Here is a 27693-nt window from a genome sequence, read left to right on the forward strand (position 1 = left end):
AAAGGGCTTTTTGGACACATTATTAGTCAAGTGAGTCTCTCTGTTGAAGCTTGGATAAATTGGCACAGCTGTTTATTTTCACAGCCATCATTGATGCCTTCTACGATACTAATAACTGCTGACATCTATCTGAGACGTGAGAGTGAGAGAAACATGAAGGGACCTATAAAAAGGTATATTACAACGGCTTATACCAATATGGGATTAGGATTTAACTCACTAGTGTATGGGCTATCTGTCTGTAAAGTCTGTAATGGAATATGCCTCACCTTGCTATAAGGAGCTGCAGCCAAAGAATTTCATTAGTCTGTCCTTCAGTGTGGAGTTCGAGTGTCCCATGATGATCACAAGAATGAAAACCTGCAAGAGGATATATAGAATACTGTCCGCTTCAATCTACAGTTGGTGCTGTGAAAAACCTGGACAGTTATTGAACATGAACAGTAAGGTAGTGGTCAGATTTAACATAATGCAAAATGTCAATTTATGGTGGGATGTTACGAGGAGAACTGCACCCATTTACTTTCTTTGGAACAAGTGAATCACGACCATACGTCCAACTTGCACAGGTCTTTAAGTTCGTATATTAGCTCTCACTTGCATCTTTCTCCATCCATCCATCCATCCATCCATCCATCCATCCATGTCTGCTTATCCGGGGCCGGGTCGCGGGGGCAGCAGGCTAAGCAGGGCTTAGCCTACCAGACGCCCCTCTCTGGGAGGTTACAAAAGAATCAACTTAGGGAGAATTATTATTCAGAATTGATGCTAGGGTTGGACAATGTCTACCAAATTGGCATGTGATGAAACATTATGATGGACAATAGGGCTGTTTCCACTACCAGGCAATACCCGGAATAAGGCGGGTCTCACTCGCTGAAACGCCCCTAATTTGAATACGAGCAGTCCAGAGCCGGCTTTTGTCGGGACTTTTTTAATCCCTGTAGAAGAGCAGGGTCTTCTTTCTCCCCTGAAAACAGCCTGGTTGCTGATTAGATAGATCGCTAAGCAGGATGTGACGTAGTACTCTACACGACAACAACACACGCCCTTTGTAAAAGCCGGCAAAGCAGTGTTCCCAAATTAGCGACTTTGTTGCTAAATTTAGCAACTTTTCAGACCCCCTTAGAGACTATTTTTCAAGAAAGTGACTGGAGACAAATCCAGGGACTCCTTCTTACTCTTCTTAATGAACCGCTAACGAGCCGGAGGCCGGCTTGTTAAGAAGAGCCACCGTTAGCAGCAGTTAGCTACAGTTAGCTCTGTAGCAGTACAGTGTGTATGTGCTAACAGGCTAACAGTTAGCTCTGTAGCAGTACAGTGTGTATGTGCTAACAGGCTAACAGTTAGCTCTGTAGCAGTACAGTGTGTATGTGCTAACAGGCTAACAGTTAGCTCTGTAGCAGTACAGTGTGTATGTGCTGCTGCTGCAGGAGGTGTTCACTTAGCGATCTCTGTTTGTTTACAACAAGCACCAGACACTCTGTGCACAGTTAGCGATGCCGTTAATTCACAATCACTATGTTTATGATCAGCAGAGACTCTGTGCATAATTAGCCATGCTGCTTTCAGCTGCTGACGTTGTGCACAGTTAGCGACGGTGAAAACCAAACGTCACCTCCAGAGTCTCTAAATCCCTCTGGGGGCTAACTTGTAGTGGAGACACGCAGAGTGAGAGGACTTTAGAGAGGGCGTGGCCTGAGACTTTCCTGGTGGCCACCTTTCCCCGTAGTCGAAACACGGCTAATGATATCATCAGCGCAAGTCAAGCTTTATCCATCATTAAGAACAACAGGATTCCTGTCATCTTATTGATTCTTTCAACAGAAATGAGTATTACATACACTCTTAATCTCTAAATTAGGTTGAACCAATTCCCTTCTACTTTAGATTCATTGATGTTACAGCCCTAATTTGCACCTTCATGCACTTGTGAAATCTGTGCACTATCAAATTAATCTGAATTGTTCCTTTACAAGCACTTAATAAATTCCATCGGCCCAACCCCAGATTATGCATGTAAACCAGTGACATTAATTGCAGCTTCTGATCAACATACAGCGATGTAAAAACCAAAGAGCGTCTAGACATCTCAAACGCTCACCTCGTGAAACTTTAGTTTGATATACTGACTGTAATGCAAACACAGAATTTCACATGTTTAAGATTCAAGTCAGCTTTAGGAGATTGTTTAACTGAGTAGGTGGGTTTTTCTCAACTCCATCCCCTGAAGTAAACTCTGTCCTATTTCCTATTGTGAAGAGACCCTCAGCACTTCCTCCCACGGTTGCCATGAAAACCTCCCTGTCTCACCAAATCTGGGAGACTCAGCGGGACCCCTGTAGGGAGAGCAGACTGATCCCCTGGGTGCTGGGTGTAAAGCAGTTCCCTCCCACCCGTCCTGGACAGCGGGGGGAGCCGTCACTCATCGGCAGCACCTCTCTTGGCACTTCCCTAATCATGATTACTGCCTCCAAGCTGGGAGTGTGAGAGGAAATCAGCATCCACCTGACTCTATCAGGGGGAAACTCTTTATCCTTGTTTGTTCTAAAAGCGGAGACGTGTTAATGCTGTTAGGATTTGCGCATTCTCCTTTATGGGGTTTTAATTGAGGCGGTTAAGCCTCCCTTGGAAGAATCTGGCTATTAAATACTTGAAGTTGCACACAAACATGTAGCCGTACCCGTACAGAATCCGGTGTCCAATAGTTACTGATGAAGCAGAAGGAAAAAGAAAGGGAGAAAAAAAATCATTGACCTTTCTTTCCAGCATCTGTGGATTGTGAATGTTATCATCGGCAAGCAGCGGGTGGACAAAGCGCGCGCCTTCATACGCTGCAAAAGCAGTCACGTGCGTGTGTGTGTGTGTGTGTGTGTGTGTGAATGGGTGGTATGTGGGGGAGGGGTTGTAATTATTTATCTGTGTGTACATTTTGTGATGTGGGTTGTTTCAGAATTAATGTGCGGTGTGTGCAGTATAGCCATCTGGGTTTGTGTATAGTTATTCATACTGTTACACATATGTATGCAAAGAGGGCGTCTCTTCCTGTAAGGTGTGTAAATTTTTTGTGTGTGTGTGCTTGATTGTATGTATTTATGCATGTGTTGGTGTGTGCAATATAATATGTTTGTATTGTGTTTACAATGTGTGTCTGTACATATTTTATAGGGTAGGATACATATCCAGCGTAAGTATATTTGTTGGTGTGTGTGTGTGTGTGTGTGTGTGTGTGTGTTTGTGTGAGTGTGTGTGTGTGTGTGTGTGTGTGTGTGTGTGTTTGTGTGTGTGTGGAGGGCAAAGGTCTGACTAAAGCAGATAAACAGCCTCAGTCCTGACCAGCCAAGCAGCCCAGGGGAGCTTGAAGGACCGTGTGTGTATATATGTGTGTGTGTATATGTGTGTGTGTGTGTGTGTGTGTGTGTGTGTGTGTGGTTGGGGTTCCTGGGTGGACTGAGGGTTGGACCCAGCTGTGACACCTTACCACCCTTCTAGCGACTGCTCTGCTGCAGCCTCACCTCTCTTGTACAGCATGGCGCATATATCTCAGGCTCAAACATAATGGCCTCTAAAGCCAGGATTGATGTTATCCTTGCCCCGGGGTTGCTTTGTGAGCCAATTAATGGGGTAGTTAACCGAATGTGGCCCGGACAATACACCTCACACACACATATACACACACACTCTATTACCACCACTATAGACCTCCTGAGGGGTTATGACTTCTCTTTTTCCGAGTTATGATTTTATTTTTGCCTTATCGCTTGTTTGCTGCCAGAGCTGAGAACTAGGCTGTAAAGGTTTGATTTTATTTTTTTTAATGAGAGAGAAAGGAACCCTTTGTCGCTGCTGATGACTCAGCATACTCTATATAATACTGGCTATAACACCTGAGCCATCACAGCAGTATCAATGCCTGCACTAGTGTTTTTCTTTTCAAGTTTGACCCTTGGGAAAGTGCTCGGTGACATTTACCCAAGAAAGTGAAAAGGAGCAGCTCGGTGCTGCCTGCATGATTTAGGCTGGACATCATTCAGAAGTGGAAGGTCCTTTTTCTTGTTGTTGCATTTTTTCCCTCATTTTACAGTTAACGCTGTAGAGATAGACGGGGAGATGGGGAGAGAAAGGGTGGTATGATATTAAATAAACCAATAAAGCATCCATCCACCCATCCATCCATGTACCCATCTAATCATCCATCCGTCCGTCCGTCCATCCATCTATCCATCCATCCGTGCATCCATCCATCCATCCATCCATCCATCCATCCATCCATGCATCCATCCATGCATCCATCCATCCATCTGACCATCTAACCATCCATCCATCTAACCATCCATCCATCCATCCATCTAACCATCCATCCATCCATCCATCCATCCATCCATCCATCTAACCATCCATCCATCCATCCATCCATCCATCCATCCATCTAACCATCCATCCATCCATCTAACCATCCATCTAACCATCCATCCATCCATCCATCCATCCATCCATCTATCTAACCATCCATCCATCTATGCATCCATCCATGCATCCATCCATCTAACCATCCATCCATCCATCTAACCATCCATCCGTCCATCCAACCATCCATCCATCCACCTAACCATCCACCTAACCATCCATCCATCCATCCATCCATCCATCCATCCATCCATCCATCCATCTAATCATCCACCCATGCATCCGTCCGTCCGTCCGTCCATCTAACCATCCATCCATCCATCTAACCATCCATCTATCCATCCATCCATCCATCCATCCATCCATGCATCCATCCATCCATCTGACCATCTAACCATCCATCCATCTAACCATCCATCCATCCATCCATCTAACCATCCATCCATCCATCCATCCATCCATCCATCCATCTAACCATCCATCCATCCATCCATCCATCCATCCATCCATCCATCTAACCATCCATCCATCCATCTAACCATCCATCTAACCATCCATCCATCCATCCATCCATCCATCTATCTAACCATCCATCCATCTATGCATCCATCCATGCATCCATCCATCTAACCATCCATCCATCCATCTAACCATCCATCCGTCCATCCAACCATCCATCCATCCACCTAACCATCCACCTAACCATCCATCCATCCATCCATCCATCCATCCATCCATCCATCCATCCATCTAATCATCCACCCATGCATCCGTCCGTCCGTCCGTCCGTCCGTCCGTCCGTCCATCTAACCATCCATCCATCCATCTAACCATCCATCTATCCATCCATCCATCCATCCATCCATCCATTCAAGAGATTAACCCTATGCATCCTGCTCCCTAGCCACTTCCTCCAGCCTGTCTTGTAGAACCCTGAGGTGTTCCCATGTCATCTGGGATGTCTCATCCTTCCAGTATGTTTTAGATCTGTCCTTGGGCCTCCTCCCTGCCCAACATGCCTGTAATACCTCCCCAGGGATGAATCCTGGAGGCCTGAAAATAACAAAACACCATTTCCCCGAAGTGTCCTGTGGGCTCAGAGTTGGAGGTGATAGCCCTGATCCTGCTTCAGACTTGGCTGCAAAGTACCCCTGCCTCTTGTAGTCAGCAGAGACACTTCCTACGCAAAAAGCAGTAGCTCCTTGAAATTCTGTCCTTGAAAATCACAAACATAATCAGTGACAAGGCACAACCCCGATGGAGCCTAACGCCCACTTAGATCACATTTAACTTCCTGCGGAGAATCTTGACACAGCTGTCACTATGGTTACACGTCGACCATATGGCTTGTAGTAACGGCCCAAGAACCCCATGCCCATAGGTCCACTGTTCCTCTCTGCTAATCTGGTAGCACTGCACCACGGCATAGCGGCAAAATGATTTGCTCTTGCAGAGAAATCACAGTTAATATGTGTGAAATTTAGACAAATTCTGCTCTACAACACAAAGGACCATATTTCTAATGATTACAATGAATGTGCCCAATGTGGTGAAGTAAAATAGGTTTGAGAGATGCCACTCCAAGCAGAAACGGAAAAGAAATGGAAGGATGAGACAAAAACTACACAGCACTCCCCTCCCCCGACTCCCTGCTCATGCCACTGCTGAATCCAGTAACAGAGAAAATACTGAAGCTCATGATGACTTTTCACTTGAGTGGGCTCATTTGATGCATCAATCTGCATTTAGCTCCCCATACAGACATGGATAGAGAAATACTAAATAACTTTTTTGTTCTTTGAGTCACTGTAGTTCTAATTGCTGCTGTTTTCAAACATTGTGGTTTAGTGTCACTTCTGTTCTCACCACCTCATAACATTGCCAGATGTGTCACTTGTTAGCGGTATGTTTTGGGTCTGTTAGACTTGATTTCATGTTTGCAGGCTTGAAGTTGGGTATCATTTCAAGGAGACAGCTGTGGTTTGGGATTGTCTCTGGTTGCAGTTCTAAGAAGTGGGCATAGGGCCTAATGGAGTTGGGAGATATATGTTTCTCTTTTCTGGGAGGAATAAGAAATGATGTGCTATCAAATAACCTTCCCCAAAAAGATAGGTGAAACTGAAACTAATGGCTCTATGCACAAGCATATGGGTGTGTGTGTTTGTGTGCCTGGGCTATTGAGTGTGAGCCAGTTTTGCTTGTATGCTGTATGAATATGGGCAAGTGGTGGATAATTTGGAGAGTCATTTTGAACAAAGCCTCTGTACTTTAAGTGCTTCAGTTACTGAACAACAGGGAGAAGTTTCAGAATAGTCTATCTACCTGCAGGATCTTCCTGACAGCATTAAGTCCTGATGTGAAAACCAGCACTACTTGGTGCGCTGGAGTGGAAGGAATGAGACCTAATGGAGGAGACTAATGTGCTAATGCTGTGGTGTGTAGTGTCCTCAGTATTACTTGAACAATCCAGCTGTGACTCTTATAGCATGTGTATGGTGCACACACCATGTGCAAGCAAGCACATGCAGAAAAAAGCCAGATTGGCCTTTATATATCCAGATATTTTCTAGTGATGTCATCATAGACTGTATATAAATAATGGACGTAGTCACCATGACGTCACCCATTGGTTTGTGGCCCGTTGGAAGCATCGAGTTCAGCGTTATACTCGTCTTGTTCATGTTAGCATTAACTGGAGCATTAACTGGGATGTTAGTTTTGGCTAGCAACAAACAAAAACAAAATGTACGTTATTTACCTCAGAAAACTGAGCAGCGACTCCTTGGAGTGTCTGTTAGTCCAACCAAACACTGAACAAGACATTTAATGAACAAAACGTTCAAATAAACTGTCATTAAGTGAAAATACAGTGAAAGGGTCAAAGTTATGAGACCAAACCGCTAAACGTCCTCTTTTATATCTATATAACGTTATATATAACATTATTGACACGTTGCCGTGGATACGCATTGTTCTGCTTCTCTCCTGATGACGGCTCGCCTTGTTAGTGACCTGTCAATCAAACGTAGCCCAGCCCCAAATCATACGATTCTTCATCTTCTATTTTCTTCTAAATGGGGCCATTATTAGAACTATTAACACCAAATTGTCTTGAAGATGATTTTTTTTACTAGTGATTGAGACCATAGTGTTGTCGTAAAAAAAAAAAATTCTGAGGTAATAAATCAAGTGAGAAGTTTTCTCATTTTGCATTGAAGTGAATGGGCAGAATTTTTCTGCAGCCAAACTTAGCGCCCCCTGCTGGAACTTTTGGTAGAATGCAGCTTAAAGCACTTCCTGGTTTGCCTCCCTGCTCAGACCCGGAGGTTGCCGCCTGGATGTCATACGGGGTTTTAGAATTAAGACGATGCATGCAAATGTATGTTTTTCCTTGGAAATTTGGACTAACAAATTAAATCTGTATATAAATAATAGATAAGATGTTAGCTTTGGCAACAAGGTAAAGAACTTGAACCCCATAACTTCAGGACAAAAATTAATCGTATGTATGTTAATGATAGCAGCGAATCTGATTGGATGTTGTAAATCTGTTTTGAACATTTGCACCTACCTGCCTGGCAAGAATGGGACAAAACATATACACATATTTATATATATACTGTATATCTCTTCTGCATGATCGTGCATGGGACACTTTTATTTCTGAACTCCAAATATACATAATGTGCGCTGGAACAAAATGTGTAAATATTTAAACGGGAACACCATCTAAATTAGGAATTCCAATATGTTATTTCCACGGCCTTGGAAAGATCAATCAATATTTGTTAACATGAACTTCTCAAAGGGAGAAACTTGATCAGTATGTGTGATACCTTGAAGAATAAACAACAAGTTACTAGCACAAATAGAAATAACGCCACTGCTTTGAATGTTGATGATAGTACAGATATCATAATTAACCATAATTAACATTTGATGAAGTCAAATTAAATGTGTTAGAAGCATCAATATCTGCCTTCAACTCACAGTCTTACCATCTTCATCACTACTTCCCCATGTCTCCCCTGGAGGCCATGAATGACAAGTTATTTTATTGCTATTTTAGTCGTATCTCAAATCTATATCGCTCAAAATATTCAAATCAATTTAACACCAAAAATTGCAACATAAAAATAAAGCTGTATATCACCCACTCCACTGGACAAATGCACATAACAAACAAATGTGTAGCTGATATCTAACAACATATCTATACACTTTTATATAACTGGATATTTGACAGCTTACCTGCAGGTGCATATTAAAAATCAAATTTACATATGTATAGAATAAACAGCTGACAAGTCTGAAGCTCTTGTGAAAATAATATGCCAGCAGAATAAAAAAATGACACAAATGACTGAGGATATACCTGTGACAAGCCCAGCTGCTGATAAAAACTGCAAAGAGAACAAAATCTATAACATACTGACAAACACAAGCTGATAATAACCACCTACAGTGTGATGTTTTATATTTTACCAGTGTACTCTTCATGACAGATGAAAGCAAGAAATGTAAAACGACAAACCAGCACAAAAATGACAATTACCAAACCACCATGTTCTGAACAGACACAGTGGAAACATTGGAGAAAAAACCCCGCAGAAGACACAAAAAGACACAAAATGACTAAAAAAGACACAACAGATACAAAATGACCAAAAAATGACCAAAAAATACACAAAGAAACACAAAATGACCAAAAAAAGACACAAAATAATTAAAAAACACAACAACAGACACAAAAACGACACAAAATGACTAAAAATTTGCATTTTAGAACATAAAACAGCAAACTTAACTCAGTCCAGCACTGGGCATGATGGGAAATGTGGGCTAATACAACGATATCTCAGTGCTCTGCCTCGGTTTGATCGGCTCCCTTAAATCAATCCTCCAGGCCATGCATGATCATTGAAAACTGTCCAACTATGCTTAAATTTGCAGGTGTATTTCGACTTTTTTTCAGGATAAACACTGACCTGCAATTCCATTTTGACAACAGCTAAGCTCACAGCTGTGTTAAATTATCTGGCCCGTCTGCCTGTGCAGAGACCAGCTGCACACACACCCCTTCAACTGGGTTGTGGTTTTCCAGGTTGTGGTGCAAGATGGGTTGGTATTGTGTATGTAGATTGCGTTTTAAAGACAATCTGGGAAGTTGGATGACATCAGGCATACAATACGTACAGATCCATGACGATTAATCATAATGATGTTTGAGGACCATGCAAATTATGGGAGCTTACCGGCAGAAACAACACGGTTTATAAGATCTTTTTTCCAGACTTTACCCATGATTCCCAGTCTTTCAGTCGTCATACAAAACTCTGCTGAAGCCATCATGTAGTGTGCACTCCAAGTCTTTTCAAAATCTGTTAAGAGTGTGGAAGTTGTGTAGTGTGTCCCCAGATTTAGACAAGCCAATCCTCTTGGTAATAGCAATTTTTTTTTCATCCATTTCAAGATTTTAGTTTACTTTTCACATTGCAGTTGTCAGTATAGCATGTCCCATCAATATTGTAAAAACTAAACAATAAAGGAATGTCATGTTATTCCTGAAAGTAAAACTTATCGTATAATGACTCTGCTATCAGACTGTAAATTAAAAAAAAACGAGCAGAAAGAGGGGACTAACAAAGGCGTTTTCCAGTTAATTTAATGACATTAAACTGCTATTTTAAAGAAACATCATCTTTAAAATGAGGTCAAATACCTTCCAGATGAGGGTGACAGTCTAATGCTGAGCTCCCACTTCCCCAATGGACCAGTATTTTGAGTTTGCCAGTACATTGGGCAGATATTGCCGTTTTCTAAAAGGTCTAATGTTGATCTATGGCACTGTACCACATTCCCATTGTACCTTTATTGGATGGTTAACAGAAGGGAACCAGAGGAAATGTGTTGTGAGAGTGAAAGATGACATGGGGCAAAAGTTTCCTTCTAATCTCCAACCCATAACGCTGAAACTTTTTCAGCAGAATGCTCCTGATGCTCCGATTTTTTGTGTCTTTTTTTGGTCATTTTGTGTCTTTTTTGGTAATTTTGTGTCTTTTTTACTCATTTTGTGTCTTTTTTGGTCATTTTGTGTCTTTTTGGGTCTTCTGTGGGTTTTTTTTGGTCATTCTGTCTTCTCATTTTGTGTCTTTTTTGGTCATTTTGTCTTTTTTTTGTCATTTTGTGTCTTTTTGTGTCTTTTTTGGTCATTTTGTGTCTCTTTTAGTCCTTTAGAAAGAATTTGAAATGTTGCAAATGTGAACAAAGGTATAATATAACATATATGCATATAACATATAAGAGGGTTCCATCCAGTTCTATCATTTTATACTAAATATATCTGAGCTTGTCTCCAGTTTTACTTGGTAAGTTTTCTTCTAATCTCCAACCCATAACGCTGAAACTTTCTCAGCAGAATGCTCCTGATGCAAGATTTTGTGTGTCTTTTTTGGTCTTTTTGTGTCTTTTTTTAGTCATTTTGTGTCTCTTTTTAGTTATGTTTTGTGTCTTTTTTGGTCATTTTGTGTCTTTTTTAGTCATTTTGTGTCTTTTTTAGTCATTTTGTGTCTTTTTTGGTCATTTTGTGTCTTTTTTTGGTCATTTTGTGTCTTTTTGTGTCTTCTGTGGGGTTTTTTTGGTCATTCTGTCTTCTCATTTTGTGTCTTTTTGGTCATTTTGTGTCTTTTTGTGTGTTTTTTTGGTCATTTTGTGTCTCTTTTAGAAAGAATTTGAAATGTTGCAAATGTGAACAAAGGTATAATATAACATATATACATATAACATATAAGAGGCTTACATCCAGTTCTATCATTTTATACTAAATATATTTGAGCTTGTCTCCACTTTTACTTGGTAAGTTTCCTTCTAATCTCGAACCCATAAGGCTGAAACTTTCTCAGCAGAATGCTCCTGATGCAACATTTTAATGAAGCTCTTGTCATCCACATCCAAGTTAATAAGCCTGTGAGACTATGGCACTCTGCTCATCACTGGAATCACAACAGCCACAGCTTAGTTCTTATTGCAGCCATCTTGCCAGTCTCTCACTGAGTGATTCAACCCTTTTGAATGGATTTATCAAGTGACTCAGGAAGCTGAGGAGTGCATGGAGGGGATTGGGGAGGAGAGCAGATCAAGTGGTTTACTCTAATGAGCCCTGTCAACAGTATTCTGCCTATAAACAAATAGAGCTGACAGATGACATAGTGGCAGCGCTCGTCTCCGTCTCGCTGGCGAACCACCTGTCGATGCTGTTTTGGACTCCAGAAAATGTGTTGCTCTGCTCAGAAAGCTTACCATGCTCTTCTCTCTCTACCAGTCTGTCTCTCTCCTCTCTAAAATACAGCCGCACACTTTTTAGAGCATCACGGAAAGTCATTAGTCATTATTTTCTCCACTGTCTCTCCACCCACACATACACTGTCACTTGCCAGCTCTCTGCCACTGCTTGAGAAATTATGAATTATGCTTGTGTCTCACTCTCTGCAGCAGTAGTTCTCAACCTTTTTGAGTCGCGACCCCCAATTTAACATGCCTGTTGTCCGCGACCCCCACTCACTGAACACAATCTCACACGCACAGTTCAGATCACCATAAAAAGACACAAAATTACCAAAAAGACACAAAATGACTAAAAAAAAGACAGAAAATGACTAAAAAAAGACAGAAAATGACCAAAAAAGAGGAAACAAAATTACAAAAAAAGACACAGAATGACCAGAAAAGACACAAAGACCAAAAAAGACACAAAATGACTAAAAAAAGAAACAAAATGACCAAAAAAAAAGGAAACAAAATGACCAAAAAAGACACAAATTGACCACAAAATGATCAAAAAACAAACAAAATGACCAAAAAAAGGCACAAAATGACTAAAAAAGACACAAAATGATCTAAAAAAAAAAAAAAAAAGACACAAATTGACAAAATAACACACAAAACTAGAAAATTTCCTCTGGGGAAATTCAGAAAGGACCACGGGGGCTACTGCCGGTGTGTGTACACTATGATGAGATTCTTCAGAGATTTAAAACTATGCCCTTTAACCTCAAAATGTGTGTGTGTGTGTGTGTGTGTGTGTCTGTGTGTGTGTGTGTCTGTGTGTGTAATTAAAATCACATAAAGTTACCTGTGTGCGTGTATGAATGCATGTGTGAGGAGTGTGTGCACTTAAGTGCATGTGTGTGTGTGTGTGTATCTGTAACTGTAATCACATCAAAGATCAAAGCAATCAACAGAATTAACTGACACCTGTTAATGAAAGAGTGACAGCAGCCAGAGGTGGACTGGAATTTCTGGTCTAGAACAGAAAGCATTTTTGGCAAAACCATAATACCTATCATTGATCCGACTTCACTTTGAGCGTCCTGAGTTCTTCCTGAACGTCTACATATGTTTTTTTTTTTAAGCAAAATGGAAAAATAGCTTTGTTAGAGCGATCTAAAAAAACTGTTCCATCTTCCTTTTTTTAGAAATCTCCCTGCGTTTTTAATATGGGACCCAATGAGGCTGTTGGTGGTTTTGGTGGCGCATCTCTGCGTTGTATGCCCAAACTATAACTCACAGCTTTACCAGAGGATTGTGAGTGAGAAGACAAATTTTCCTACATTTCTATGTATAAATTATTTCTGTAGAGTGGAATTTGCGGCCTGGAGCGCAGTTTTAAAATGTATTTTTTGACAGTTTCTTCTCTCCCTCTACACTCTGGTGATGATGTCACACACTCTGACACGAACATTCCGTGCAATACACACCCATTATAATCTCAGAATTTCTCCAAAAATGATCATGGTCATTGAACAGGGATTGATAAAAAACTATATGACCTATCGAAACGTGGATTAATACACCGATACACAAGACTTGTGTCTACTGTTTAAAGTTTAAATGGAGTCTCTAGGTGAAATTATGCCGGAGAAGTAGACGTCTGAAAATCTCCAATTATTGTTCTTTTTCGCTCATTTTTTGTCGGCCGTCCCATTCATTTCAATGCACGTCGCGAAAAATTCGTATTCTGTAGAGAAAAGTAATAGCACACCGATCCCGATCAAACCGCACGTTTTGATATATAATTTGTCCTGCAACTCTTCAAGATGTAGGACTAGTAGCTTCGCCCCGAGCACTGGTCCCTACAGCTATTGCTGTATGGGACCAGTGCTCGGTGCGATTGAGGCCCTAATGACCAAAAAAGACATTAAGTGACCAAAAAGACTAAAACACATTAACACATGAACACATGTGGAGACAGAGCTGACTTCCAAAATGATTTGGTGACCCCCAGAAATCATCTTGTTACCCCAATTGGGGTCCCGACCCCAAGGTTGAGAATAGCTGCTCTACAGGGGCTGCGACTAGAAAGCACCAAGCATCTAGCTGCTGCTTTGTTTCTTCCTCTTCTTCCTCCATGTCTGTCAATCACTGTTTAAACTCCTCCGGTCAGCAACACGCTGCTCTGCACCATATTGAGACAAACTACCTCATTTGTATCAGCTCTTCACAACTTGTCAACCGTGTTTTGCTATGACAAAAAGGAAGAAGCCCAATTTTCTGTTGTTGTCATTTATTCCCCTACACAGAGGAGACCGCCCGCCACGAAATGCTCTCCATTTCTTAATTTTACCAGGAGCGCCAGCAGGGATCCAGCGCCACAGCCCCGCTGCCATTCACTGGGTATAATTGGTATTCATTGGGAAGTCTTCTCAGCGCTTCACAAGCTGTGCAGCCGCAGTGTGAGGCTGTTTGACTTAGTAGTAAGAGCATGTCAGATTAAAGTGTTATTTATCAGACAGAGTGGATGCACCAGAGCAGCAGAGTCAGGGGGGGCGGGGTTGGTTATTGGTCTTTTTCAGTCCCCAGCACATCACATCCCGTACCCTTAACTCTATGAGTCTAGGGCTAATTTGTCAATTTTTTAATCATTTTCATGTCTTTTTTGTGTGTATATTTTTAGTACATTTTGTTCCTTTTTTAGTCATTTTGTGGATTTTTGTGTCTTCTGTGGGTTTTTGGTCATTCTGTCTTCTCATTTTGTGTCTTTTTTTGGTCATTTTGTGTCTTTTTGTGTATTTTTTGGTCATTTTGTATCTGTTGTGTCTTTTTTTAGTCATTTTGTGGCTTTTTGTGTCTTCTGTGGGGTTTTGGTCATTCTGTCTTCTCATTTTGTGTCTTTTTTTTGGTCATTTTGTGTCTTTTTTTTAGGGTCATTTTGTGTCTTTTTGTGTCTTTTTTTAGTCATTTTGTGTCTTTTTTTGGTCATTTTGTGTCTTTTTGTGTCTTTTTTTAGTCATTTTGTGTCTTTTTTTGGTCATTTTGTGTCTTTTTGTGTGTTTTTTGGTCATTTTGTATCTGTTGTTGTGTCTTTTTAGTCATTTTGTGTCTTTTTGTGTCTTCTGTGGGTTTTTGGTCGTTCTGTCTTCTCATTTTGTGTCTTTTTTTTGGTCATTTTGTGTCTTTTTTTTAGGGTCATTTTGTGTCTTTTTGTGTCTTTTTTTAGTCATTTTGTGTCTTTTTTTGGTCATTTTGTGTCTTTTTGTGTCTTTTTTTAGTCATTTTGTGTCTTTTTTTGGTCATTTTGTGTCTTTTTGTGTGTTTTTTGGTCATTTTGTATCTGTTGTTGTGTCTTTTTAGTCATTTTGTGTCTTCTGTGGGTTTTTGGTCGTTCTGTCTTCTCATTTTGTGTCTTTTTTTGGTCATTTTGTGTCGTTTTTGGTAATTTTATGTTTTTTTGGTCATTTTGTGTCTTTTTTTAGTCATTTTGTGTCTTTTTTTTGTCTTTTTGTCTTTTTTTGCTCATTTTGTGTCACTTTTTGTCCTTTAGAAAGAATTTGAAATGTTGCATATGCGAACAAATGTATAATATAACATATATACATATAACATATAAGAGGGTTCCATCCAGTTCTATCATTTGATACTAAATCTATTTGAGCTTGTCTCCAGTTTTACTTGGTATATCATCATCAAACTGAAACTGGCCTCATGGAGTTTACAGCCAGAACTTTAGAGGTAAATGTACAGTAGGGCTCCACGCTGCTTTGTTTTCTAGTCTGGATGTGGTGAAGAAGTCATGATTTGGAGCTTTTGGTGACTCCAGGGTTAATCCAGCTGTGGGTATAAGGCCTGCAGGCTGCAAAAGGCTTTGAGGAGTGATGAGAAAACACACATGACAGGCTCTAAACCCATGACTCAGATAAAAAAAAAATCATTGCTGTATACCCATCTAAAGCGATATGACAGGATGACAAAAATATCCAACTGAGGGCAGCATGTTGCCTAAGAGGATTTTCAAATAATGTTTTTTCTTCTTCTAAAAGCATTCAAGAGAATAAGAGCAGTCTGCAAAAAGATTTGTTTTCACGCCTTTTGTGTTACATAATATGGTATATTGTCCTTGTGTCGCTTGCACAGCAAACCTACATATGCTGTTTGAAGTGATTAAGTGTAGTTCCAATTATTAATGCTAATTCCGCTACAGCTGATTTAGCTTTCCTCTTGTTAGCAGCTTTGAGCGCTCAAAACATGGAGTAGAGCCCCGGGGGGCTGTGTTTATGCCAATTTCCTTCGTGATGCTCTCAGAGCGCAGTAGAGACGAGGAGAATGCTCTGATTTAGGAAGTGTGTCAGCCTTTTTCTAAGGATTTATGCATAACTAATCCCGTAATACCCATTGATCACTGACACGAGTTTATATCGAGGTATTGATTACAGATTCTGTAGGTACCCTTATTTACAATGCAGGGCTTTCCTGCTTCCGTTTTTTTCTGTTAGCTGTTAAATGTGCTGAAAAAGGCCTGAACCCAGTCTGGAAATCTATAAGACCTGACACAGCTGAACCTGACTAGTGCAACCAAAAGGTCCTGAACCATGTTTTTGCAATAATTTTAGGATGGAAACTACAAGAAAGATTGAGCTGAAAATGTCTACAGACATTTATGTCCCCTTCAGGATGGATTGTAATAATAGTCTAGACGGAATTGTCCAAAAAGTGAAAGTGAGGAGCATTTATGGGTACAAGTCGGGAACTGGCCTACTTTACTTATTTCAAGGGTGCTGAATGCAAAAAAAAATGGTTCCCAAGCGAAATTTTGAGTTTTTGACCTTCTCATTTGCATATCAAAATGGCGGCTGTTGGTCGTTGGACCATTTCCCCTTAGTTTTTTTTGTAAGTAGGCAATCAAAGATGAGGAAATTAAGTTTCTGGATCTATAGTCTAGAGTCAGAGCAAGGATATAGTGGAGGCTCAGTGTCTTTTTTATGCATATGTATATATATATGCAAAATACCAACTTTTAAGGTGAAATTAAGCATTATTTGTGTCATTTTTTTAAGGCCGACATAAATATTCAATCAATTTCACTTTTAAATGTTCCAGTTGGTATTTTGCATATATATATATATATATAAAAGCCACTGAGCCTCCACTATGTCCTTGCTCTGACCCTAGACTATAGATCCAGAAACTTAATTTCCTCATCTTTGATTGCCTACTTACAAAAAAACTAAGGGGAAATGGTCCAATGACTGTGCAAGATGGGCAATTTGGTGGCCATTTGATACAAATTAGAAGGTGAAAAACTAAAAATTTCGCTTGGGAACCATTTTTTTTGGACTCAGCACCCTTGAAATATGTAAGGTAGGCCGGTTCCTGACTTGTACCCATAAATGCTCCTCACTTCTTACAGAAGGCCTTTATTCTGAAATCCATCTAGACTATAAGTTAATTCTCTGATTTTTTGACATCAGGTCAAATTTCAATCAAAACTGACGACGTTTGCATCAGCTGTAGCTGCAGTTAGTATGAAAATGAAACAATAAAGACATGTTGTCACACTAAACTACGAAGATGTGTAATTATTGATATAAAGTCACCAGTATGCCTGCAGACTCTTGTTGCAGACGGAGTCACACTGTGTTGTGTGCCTGATGCGTGTTCTCATACTTTTAAAGTGGGTCATCTCATGATTTTTTTAATGAGCTCGCAAAATCTAAAAACTTTTTGTTCACCTAGTCTGTGCCTTAACCCCTGATAATAATCCTAGAAGCCAGGAGACATCACATCTAGTTGTAACATTCAAACAAAAGGATTTTAAAAATAAATGTTTTTTCATATAAATACAAAGACACATTTGGATTTTTGCTCTCTGTTCTTCTGCCACGGCTGCAACTGTGACTTCCTGCAGGTTTTCAAAGGACTTTTACCTGACTGCTGATAAATTCTCACATGGGGAACTGTGTTTCTGGGACATTAATGAGCAGCACAGGGGCTCCACAAGGCACTGTTCTGGCTCCATTCCTGTTCACACTGTACAGGGGCTCCACAAGGCACTGTTCTGGCTCCATTCCTGTTCACACTGTACACAGCAGACTTCAAATACAACTCTGAGTCCTGCCACATCCAGAAGTACTCGGAAGACACTGCTATTGTGGCGTGTATCACAAGAACTATCTCCTCCTGAACACCTCAAAGACTAAGGAAATTATCATAGATTTCTACAGGTTCAAGCCCCCTCTTCAGCCAGTGAATACCTGTGGGGTGGACATGTTATAAGTACCTAGGTGTATACCTGGATAATAAGTTGGACTGGTCCCTAAACACAGACCTTTATGGACCAAAAAAAACGAACAGACTAACTGAATTTACCCTCGGAGATGAAATAAAGTAATTTTGATTAAATTTCGATTGAAATTAAACATCAAAGCATAATACTGGAAAATATGTACAAAGAATAGTTTGAAAATTTACATTTACATTTAGTCATTTAGCAGACGCTTTTATCCAAAGCGACTTACAGGAAGAGTAAATACAGTGGAATTTATATGCTGACAGTCGGGCTGAAGAATAAAAATAAAATAAATGAATAAAATAAAATAAAACATCCTTCATACAGATTTCAACCAACAATTGTATATCTTGTGTCCCTTTTTCGGCAGATTTTTCCGCTACAGCAGATAATCTTGTCAAATTGTAATGTAAATTAATTTTGAATGTGATGCGGGCTGCGACTGGGAGCCAGTGCAGAGAGATGAGTATCTAACATACCTCTTATTCAACACGTCAATCTTTAGATCTTCATCCTCCAAGATTTCTGACATGCAGAGGTCAATTTATTGTTCAATTTAGGGACCAAATTATGGAATAAAAACCTTTTCCCATCTGGCAAAGGACTCCATCTCTGTAAAATGCTTCAAAGATGTCTAAAAGCTCATTTAACTGCTGTTTTAACATTCTAATTCACACACAAATGCACTTTTTTAACATTTTTGTTTTTAATTGTTTTTGTTATTGTCATTATAACTTGTTGATGTTATACATTTGTTTTTTTTTCTATTATCAGTTTATTACTTTCTAATAACTATGGAATTTTAGGTGGAGGCTTTAAATAAGCCCATCTGGGTTTTCTACCTCTCCCTGCACTTTACACTATATGTTATTTTTGTCATTTTATGTAATTCTAACTGTGCAAATAAATAAAACCTAAAACCTAAAACCTAAAACCTACTTGTGTGTATAGACTTTAACGATCTTGTCTTCTCTGTCGTCCCAGGGCTGAAGGTGCGTGAGGTGATGATCAACGTGTCCCGTCAGCAGGTGGAGGACTTCCACGGGCCGGAGGACTACTGGTGTCTCTGTGTGGCCTGGAGCCACCTGGGCACCTCCAAGAGCCGCAAGGCCACCGTCCGCATCGCCTGTGAGTCCGGAGGGATTATAACTGTAGCAACTGTTAGATTAGGGAACACATATTCAACATCAATTAGTTGATTATTAGCATGCAAATCAGTAACATATTGGCTCTTAATGAGTCATTATTAAGTAGTTATTAATGTCTTATTCTGCATGGCCTTATTATACAACCAGTAAGACATTAACTAAGAGTTTTCCCTCAATAACCTCAGAATTATTGATTATTAGTAGTAAGTAAGGAAGTTGTTGTATATGAGTTATGATCTTAATATGCTTTACTTTGTATCAAATCAAATCAACTTTATTTATAGAGCCCTTTAATCAGCGTTAGCTGATACAAAGTGCTGTACATGGCAGGACAGACCAGCAATAAAAACAATTAAAACAAAGAACAAGCAAAAACAACTAAAACAGAGCGAGTCTCATGCTGGGTAAAACAAAAAAACAGTAAATAAAAGTGGGTTTTAAAATTAATCTCAATTTTAAAATTAATCTTAATTTTAAAAAACCACAAAGAACAAATAAAAACAAAAAATAAAACAGAGCAAAGGCTCATGTTGAGTTTAAAGCCAGTGAATAAAAATGGGTATGGACTTTATAATCTCTACATAGCGGTGAAGGAAACCATGGAAACGGCAAATAGCAAACACCTTCTCCAGACCTTTGACGTGACTGGATTGGTTGATTGCACACCGAAAAAAAAGATAAACAATAGCTACTCAATAAAATTGAGGCAACAGATTGCACACAATATTATTAATTAAATCTAACTACGTTATAAGTTGAGTTAATAACAACTTAACAGGAAGTGTCTGTCAATTAAAAACTGACTGATTCTATTGTGTTGGATTCATTCAAAATTCTCTTGATTTGGAATTACATACACATAAAGATTATATTTAATGTGATCAAAATAAGTAGATTCTATCTCAAACATTTTTATATTATAAATATATTAAGCAGCTGTGGTTGCCAGAACTTTACCGTAATAAATACGGTAGAACTTTTTTTAATATTACGGTAAAAAGATATTAGCACTGTTGATTTCACATTAAAGATTGCCATTTTATTCCACATTTTAACGTAAAAAATAAAAAGTTTTTCCATCAAAGGAAACGCTGTTCTGCCATATAATTGACAAGAAAATACTTTTCATTAATGCCGCATTAATTAAACATTTTACCATTAAATAATACAGAATGTTTCTGTTGGAGATGTGATGTTTAGTACATTTAACAGTGAGAAAAAGTTTTTTTTTCAAAAGATAAATGCAAAAATTACAGTGATGACTTGTATATATATTACATTAAATATACATTTCAGTGTATTTTACAGTGGAGTAATGTATGTTTCAAAAAACAAAACTGTAAAAAAGACTGTTTTGGCTGATATATACATTAACGGTGTTTCATTGTTACTGAAACTGAATTAACCCTTTTATCATTTTACGTCTTTTACAGTCATGGTTTAGCAGTTTTTTTTACCGTAAAATCTACAGACATTTTTTACAGTGTAGGCTCTGGTTTTTCTTCTTTTTGTTTATTTAGCTCCAGTATACACATCTGCTCTATATCTGGCCCATGCTGACCCCTCACAGAGAAAACGAATCAGATTTATAGGTGGTCAAATAATCTATTTCTAAAAACGAATGCTGTCTAATCAGGTTTGGACACAATCAGCTATTCACAGCCAGACATGTCCCAATCCAATATTGCCTCCAAACAGTGTTATAACTTATCTAAAAGCTCTCCTCTGTGTTGATCTTAATGTTTGTACTTTTTTAATGTAGCCCTGAAGGGAAAGCTGACAGAAATCATATTTAAACATCAAGAAATCAAAGAGGTCTTTTCTTGTCCTTTGAAGAATGTAGGAATTTAAGTTCTCAGATGATGATGATGTGATGTCAAAATCCTTATCTGCTCGGATTTGCATAAAATTGTGTTTGCACTTGCTTTGCACTTATACCTGCCAGCTGAACTGAGGCACGACTACAGAGTGAGATTAATATATTTAGATCCTTTTCTCATTATCCTACAGCAGTAGTTCTCAACCTTTTTGAGTCGCGACCCCCAATTTAACATGCATGTTGTCTTCGACCCCCGCTCACTGAACACAATCTCACAGTTCAGATCACCCAAAAAAGAAACAAAATGACCAAAAAAAGGAAACAAAATGACCAAAAAAAGACACAAAATGACAAAAAAGACACAAAATTACCAAAAAAAAGAAACAAAATTACCAAAAAAGACACAAATTGACCACAAAATTATCAAAAAAAGACATTTCATCTGTGTAACTACAGGAAATCATTTTATGTTACATTCCTAATGTGATTTGCATGTTCCTGCTTTATGATGGCACATATTCTAGCTGACTGGGCTGCAGACGCAAACCCTCCAAAAAGACTTTAAGTTACTACTACTACTGGTACTGCTAGTGCTACTGGCGGTGCACCATAAAACAGAGAGTACATTTGTGTAATTAATTCATCTTAATTAATGCGTTAAAGTCCCGGCCCTAATTTTAATATAATAATGATATTTTAGGTAACAGCTCACCATATTCAACAGTTAAATATTTTAAAAAAGCATGAAAAAGCTCACGATGTCAATCCTAAAAACAAGTTTTTAAACAATAAGATGATTAAATAAGCACATAATAATTAAATAAGCACATAAAGCTATGCTCAGTAGGTAAATTATACTCAAAACAATATAATTTAGACACTATTGCTAGTTATAAGAAGAAAACACTTGGTAAGCTTGATGATTTTTGCAGTGTATGCATGCCCAGTAGATCAGAGCAGTCCTGCTGCACGTCTTCCATCCAGTGTATCCTCCAGATCACCTTGTCAACAGATTACGTAGCACAGGGCCATGGGATCCTCTCCACCCGAGACCGGCTGGAGGCTGTTGAAGGTTATGGCGTGCAGAGCCGGGGGCAGGTTAGCGTGTTAGCTGCTGTGGAGGATTGAGACCAAGCTGACCATAACACTTGACACTTGATGCCTCTTATCTCCCCACACAGACCTGAGGAAAAACTTTGAGCAGGACCCCCAGGGGAAGGAGGTGCCAATCAATGGGATGATTGTTCTGCACTGTCGCCCTCCAGAGGGAGTGCCTGTGGCGGAGGTAAGGCCCCCTCTACTCGCTCCTCTTCTCCTGCAGGAGCAGCAGTTTATACTCCCGTTAATATGTTTGTTTGTTTTGTTAACCCTTAACCCATTGACGCCGGGAAAGCATTACCGCATTTCTACCATTAAAACCAGGAGCGCTGTTGCGTCACTCTACCATTAAGGCCGGGACAGCGGATATGTCATTTTGTAGTATTTGTATTTTTTTCCACCTATTTTCTGTCTCTTGGCCAATGAAATGCATCAGAATCATGATCAGAATACATGTGGGAGTGTCGCAATGCATCATGGGACTTTTCCAGAACTTTAAATCATGGAGGAAGACGACTATAGCGGAGGAGCTCAGCAGGAAGTGACGGAAGAGATCTGATGAAAACAGCGCCGATGATTTTATTGCTGATCCGACTTTGAACCCTCGGAACCAATCGACCAGATTTATGGATGAGGAATATGTTTTTAGACGACATATTTTCACCGAGGAACAGACAGATTTGTGGCCATCTGGAGATAATAATAATATTAATAATATATTAATATTAATAATAATAATAATAATTGATAAATAATATAATAATAATCCATTTTATTTATAAGCGCCTTTCAAAACACCCAAGGTCACTTTACAAAAAAGCATAAAATAATTTAAAAACAGTGGCAACAAAATAAAACATCGAACAGTATTGAGATGGTGAGTGGGTGACTAGGTGGTGTATGCTTGTCTGAACAGATGAGTTTTGAGTCTGGATTTGAAAAGTGGCAAAGAGTCAATGGTGCGGAGGTCAGGAGGGAGATTGTTCCAGAGCCGGGGAGCAGAGCGGCTGAAGGCTCTACTGCCCATGGTGACGAGGCGGGCAGGAGGGACAGAGAGCTGGAGGGTGGAGGAGGAGCGGAGTGAGCGGGCAGGAGTGGAGACGTGGAGGAGGTCCGAGATGTATGGTGGAGCCAGGTTGTGAAGCGCTTTGAAGGTGATGAGGAGTATTTTGAAGTTGATCCGGTGTTTTATTGGAAGCCAGTGGAGTTCTTGCAGGATGGGGGTGATGTGATGAATGGTGGGAGTCCGGGTTATGATGCGTGCGGCAGAGTTCTGGAGGAGCTGCAGTTTCTGGAGGGTTTTGTTGGGGACACCAAAGAGCAGGGAGTTGCAGTAGTCAATCCGGGAGGTGACAAGACTGTGGACGAGGATGGCAGTGGTGGTGATTGTGTTGATGATATAAGAAATCATGACTGTTTATGTCTTATATTACTTTATGCCCTGAAAAGTGCAATATATAAAATGTATTATTATTATTATTTATTATTATTATTATTTTATTTTTTTATCACAGTAGGCTAATGAGAACTATGTCTTGTTCTTCCAATGGTCATACCATGTTAGCATCTTGCTAATGGGCATGTATTATCATGCATATGATTTTTTATTCAGACAAATGTAACATTTGCTGAGTTTGTTGATTTTTTAAAAAACTTTATTGAAGGTTTGGACAACTTCGTATGAAAGCCACGGGTATAAGCTCTCAAATACTTTTTGAATTTCATTTTTATCTGCTACAGAGGCTGAAAAATCTATTATTTAGTAGGTGTTGAATTTCCAGAAAAACTTCAGGTTTTAGGGGGTCATTTGAAAATCGCCCAGAGGTTTTACAGGCATTTTTTTCCAGGCGCTTTAGGCCTTAATGGGTTAATAGGGTACTCATTGAAATACTTGCAAATTCCAAATTTCAACCCTAGAGAATATTTGAGGATATTACATACTGCCAGAATGTGTAAAAAATATTTTGAGAAAAAAGTTTACTAGATTAAAGTGGCAAATCTATGAGAAAAAAAAGTTGTTTTTTTCACTTTTTTCTCGTAAATCTGCAACTTTTTTTACAGATTTGCCACTTTAAATCTCTTAAATTTGCAACTTTTTTTCTTGTAGATTTGCCACTTTAATCTACTAAATTTACAACTTTTTTCTCTAAATATTACAAATTCATGTGGTTCTACGACCTCACAGAGAGACATGGGGACCCCATTTTGATATCCACTGAAGTTACCAAATATGGTTCTTCGCCCGATAAAGGGTTAATAAACGTTTCTTTTTTTGTTTGAATAGAGACTTGTGGAACATTTGTTATCATTGTGTCATTTTTATCATGTAAATGGAGGGAGAAAAGACAATATCAGCTTCAAGATTCGGCCCAAAAAAATCGGCAGAACATATCAGGGATCGGTTAAGACTGATGTCAAAATAATCGGTATCGGCATTAAAAAACCCATATCGGTCGACCACTAGTCCAATTACGCAATGACGCACAGCTGCACTCTGAAGGCTGCTCCATTTGTGCGTTATTACAGTGATAGGAAGGACTCTGGCCTCGTCTATAGATCAGTAGTTCTCAACCTTTTTGAGTCGCGACCCCCAATTTAACATGCATGTTGTCTCACTGAACACAATCTCACAGTTCAGATCATACAAACTCAGTTTATACGACAAATTTTGGACAAATAATGAAGCAGACAACAACTAAAACATCTCCCTGTCTGTGCATTTATATATATTTTATTGTTACTTTTAATCTAAGTCCTTTGCTATCAGTTTAAAGGTCCATTCTGACCTCCTGAGTGTAACAGTCAGCTTCAAGCCAGAGACTCCTTGGAAAGTAACAACTTGATACTTTGGGATTTGTCAGAAAAGACACAAAATTACCCAAAAAAGAAACAAATTTTACCACAAAATGACACAAAATGATCAAAAAAGACACAAAATGACCAAAAAAAGATACAAAATGACCAAAAAAAGGGGAAAGATGACCAAAAAAGACACAAATTGACCACAAAATGATCGAAAAAAGCTACAAAATGACCAAAAACAGACACAAAATGACCAAAAAAGACACAAATTGACCAAAAAAAGACACAAAAATGACCAAAAACACATTAGCACATGAACACTTTAACACAGTGGAGACAGAGCTGACTTCCAAAATGATTTGGCGACACCCAGAAATCATCTCGCGACCCCAATTGGGGTCCCGACCCCAAGGTTGAGAATAACTGGAGCAGAGAATCGTTATTAAATCGTTATTCTTAGGTTTAGGTTTAGGTTTATTTTATTTGCCCAGTTAGAGTTACATAAAATGACAAAGCTAACATATAATGTAAAGTGCAGGGAGAGCCAGAAAACCCAGATGGGCTTATTTAAAGCCTCCACCTAAAATTTCATAGTTACTAGAAAGTAATTAACTGATAATAGAAAAAACTAACCTGGTCTCACAGGAATCCGTGAAATAGCCACGGATTTGCTTAACTCAAAATCCGTGGAATAGCCACGGAATCACTCTAATTCCTGTGAAACTGACACGAATTTCGCTGCAATGCAAGTTAATGACAGTCATATCCCGTGGCCAGTTAAAATACTGAAAAAAAAATATATTTTTTTTCAGTTTTACCTTTTGCGGAGTTACTGCAGTTAGACTTTGTAGGGAAGCTATAATGACAAAGTGAAGAAATTTTAAGTAAGTTTGAGGACTGCAGCATTCCAGAGAAATGCCAAAAAATAGTAATCAGATTACTTTTCATGTCTGATACAACACTAATAATAAGAACTCAAAAGCAGAAAAGTTGTGCTAAACAGATGATAAATATCCATCTTTATGGAGCTGATCAAACATGTAATATATTTATCCCTTTTGTGCTTGTAAAAAAAGATAAACAATAGCTACTCAATAAAATTGAGGCAACAGATTGCACGCAATATTATTTATTAAATCTAACTATGTTACAAGTTGAGTTCATAACAACTTAACAGGAAGTGTCTGTCAATTAAAAACACAGAATTACCAAAAAAAGACACAAAATTATAAAAAAAAAAGACACAAAATTCCAAAAAAGACACAGAATTACCAAAAAAGACACAAAATTACCAAAAAAAAGACACAAAATTACCAAAAAAAGACACAAAATTATCAAAAAAGACACAGAATTACCAAAAAAGACATACAATTTCTATTTATTATATATATATATATATATATATATGCGATTAATATATATATATATATTTATTTTAAAATTGCACAAAGGTTTTGCAGGCATTTTTTCCAGGCGTTTTAGGCCTAAATGGGTAAACAGGAAGTGCCTGTCAATTAAAAACGGACTAATTCTATTGTGTTGGATTCATTCAAAATTCTCTTGATTTAGAATTACATACACATAAAGATTATATTTAATGTGATCAAAATAAGTAGATTCTATCTCAAACATTTTTATATTAAAGTTACTTAAACAACTGCCTCAAAATCAAGGACGCATTTATATTTAATACATTTTATCAAATATATTAAGTAAAATGAAATATAGACTAGAATCATTTATTACAGTGCATAGTTCAGATTAAATGTGTGTAGATTCCAATCAAAATGAAACAAAGCGTAGATGTAAGTGCAGTCATTAACCTGGCAAGTGTTAGTGTGAGTTCCCACTGAGAAACATCTGGCTGAAAGTGGGTCAGAGCAGGGAAAGGTTTCTGGGAATGATTTAGGGGAGAGAGTAGGGGGGTGTTAAACTTTCTATTACCGGATTCTTTAGTTTGATCAATTAACACCTCCTACTGTGCAGGAAGACAGAAAAGTCATTAAAGGGAATTACATCATTGCATGGAGGATATCAACCTGGAATCCTGTTGAGGATCATAATGATAATGATGTGCACACTGATTATTTATCTCCCTCTACACAAAACTCTAATATCATCCAGGTTTGTGATCATCTACATCAGTAGATAATCAGTACTGGTTGGTCTTTGCACTGCAAAAAAACAAGAAAAGTTGGGTGAACTCAAAATTTCAAGGCAACAAACTTCGATAAAATTTTAAGTTGGACAAATTAAACTAAATATTTTAAGTTTTGTTTTTGAGTTTGCTCAACTCTGAATTCAGATTTTTGTCAACTCAACTGTAAGTTGTACTAACTTATAATTTTACATTGTAATAACTTTTAATCCTTACTTCTGCTAACTTCTGCAATGTGCTGAATTGGCACGATTGTAACGCCGCTATGAAATGTCAGCTAATGTTGCAACCACAATTTTGAGTTAGCATTGATATGCTAATGGCTACTCTTGTAGCTGTAACAAGCAGCGCCGCTAGCATCAGTTAGCCGCTAGCGTCAGTTAGTCGCTAGCATCAGTTAGCCGCTAGCATCAGTTAGCCGCTAGCTTTCGCTAATGACTGAATTTCCCAACAAAGAAATAAGAGTTATCAGAACTATTGTCCCTTGTTGTGAACCCCAACTTAAAGATATAAGTAACAACAACTCACCAACTTGTTTTTGAGCAGACAACTGGCTTCCTTTGTTGTGCTAACTTACATTATTGCCCTAAATGTCAATAATTTATATTTCCAAGTTTTACCAACTTAAATCACTGTTTTAGGCCAAAAAATACAAGTTGGCTTTTTTGCAGTGTGGGGCTTCCTTGTTTAGCATATCTGT

The 27693-nt window shown here is 38.7% G+C and overlaps 1 protein-coding gene across 1 annotated transcript in view; it reads left to right on the forward strand.

Moving 5' to 3' along the window:
• The window catches only part of unc5db (unc-5 netrin receptor Db), a 392579-nt gene that overhangs the window by 194210 nt on the left and 170676 nt on the right, over positions 1–27693 (forward strand). The window contains exons 3-4 of the mRNA XM_059338101.1: positions 18953–19096; positions 22117–22220. Of these exons, the coding sequence (XP_059194084.1) occupies positions 18953–19096; positions 22117–22220 (248 nt within the window). The remainder of the gene's footprint in view (positions 1–18952; positions 19097–22116; positions 22221–27693) is intronic.

This window comes from Centropristis striata, chromosome 7, assembly GCF_030273125.1.
Source record: "Centropristis striata isolate RG_2023a ecotype Rhode Island chromosome 7, C.striata_1.0, whole genome shotgun sequence".
NCBI classification, from domain to species: domain Eukaryota; kingdom Metazoa; phylum Chordata; class Actinopteri; order Perciformes; family Serranidae; genus Centropristis; species Centropristis striata.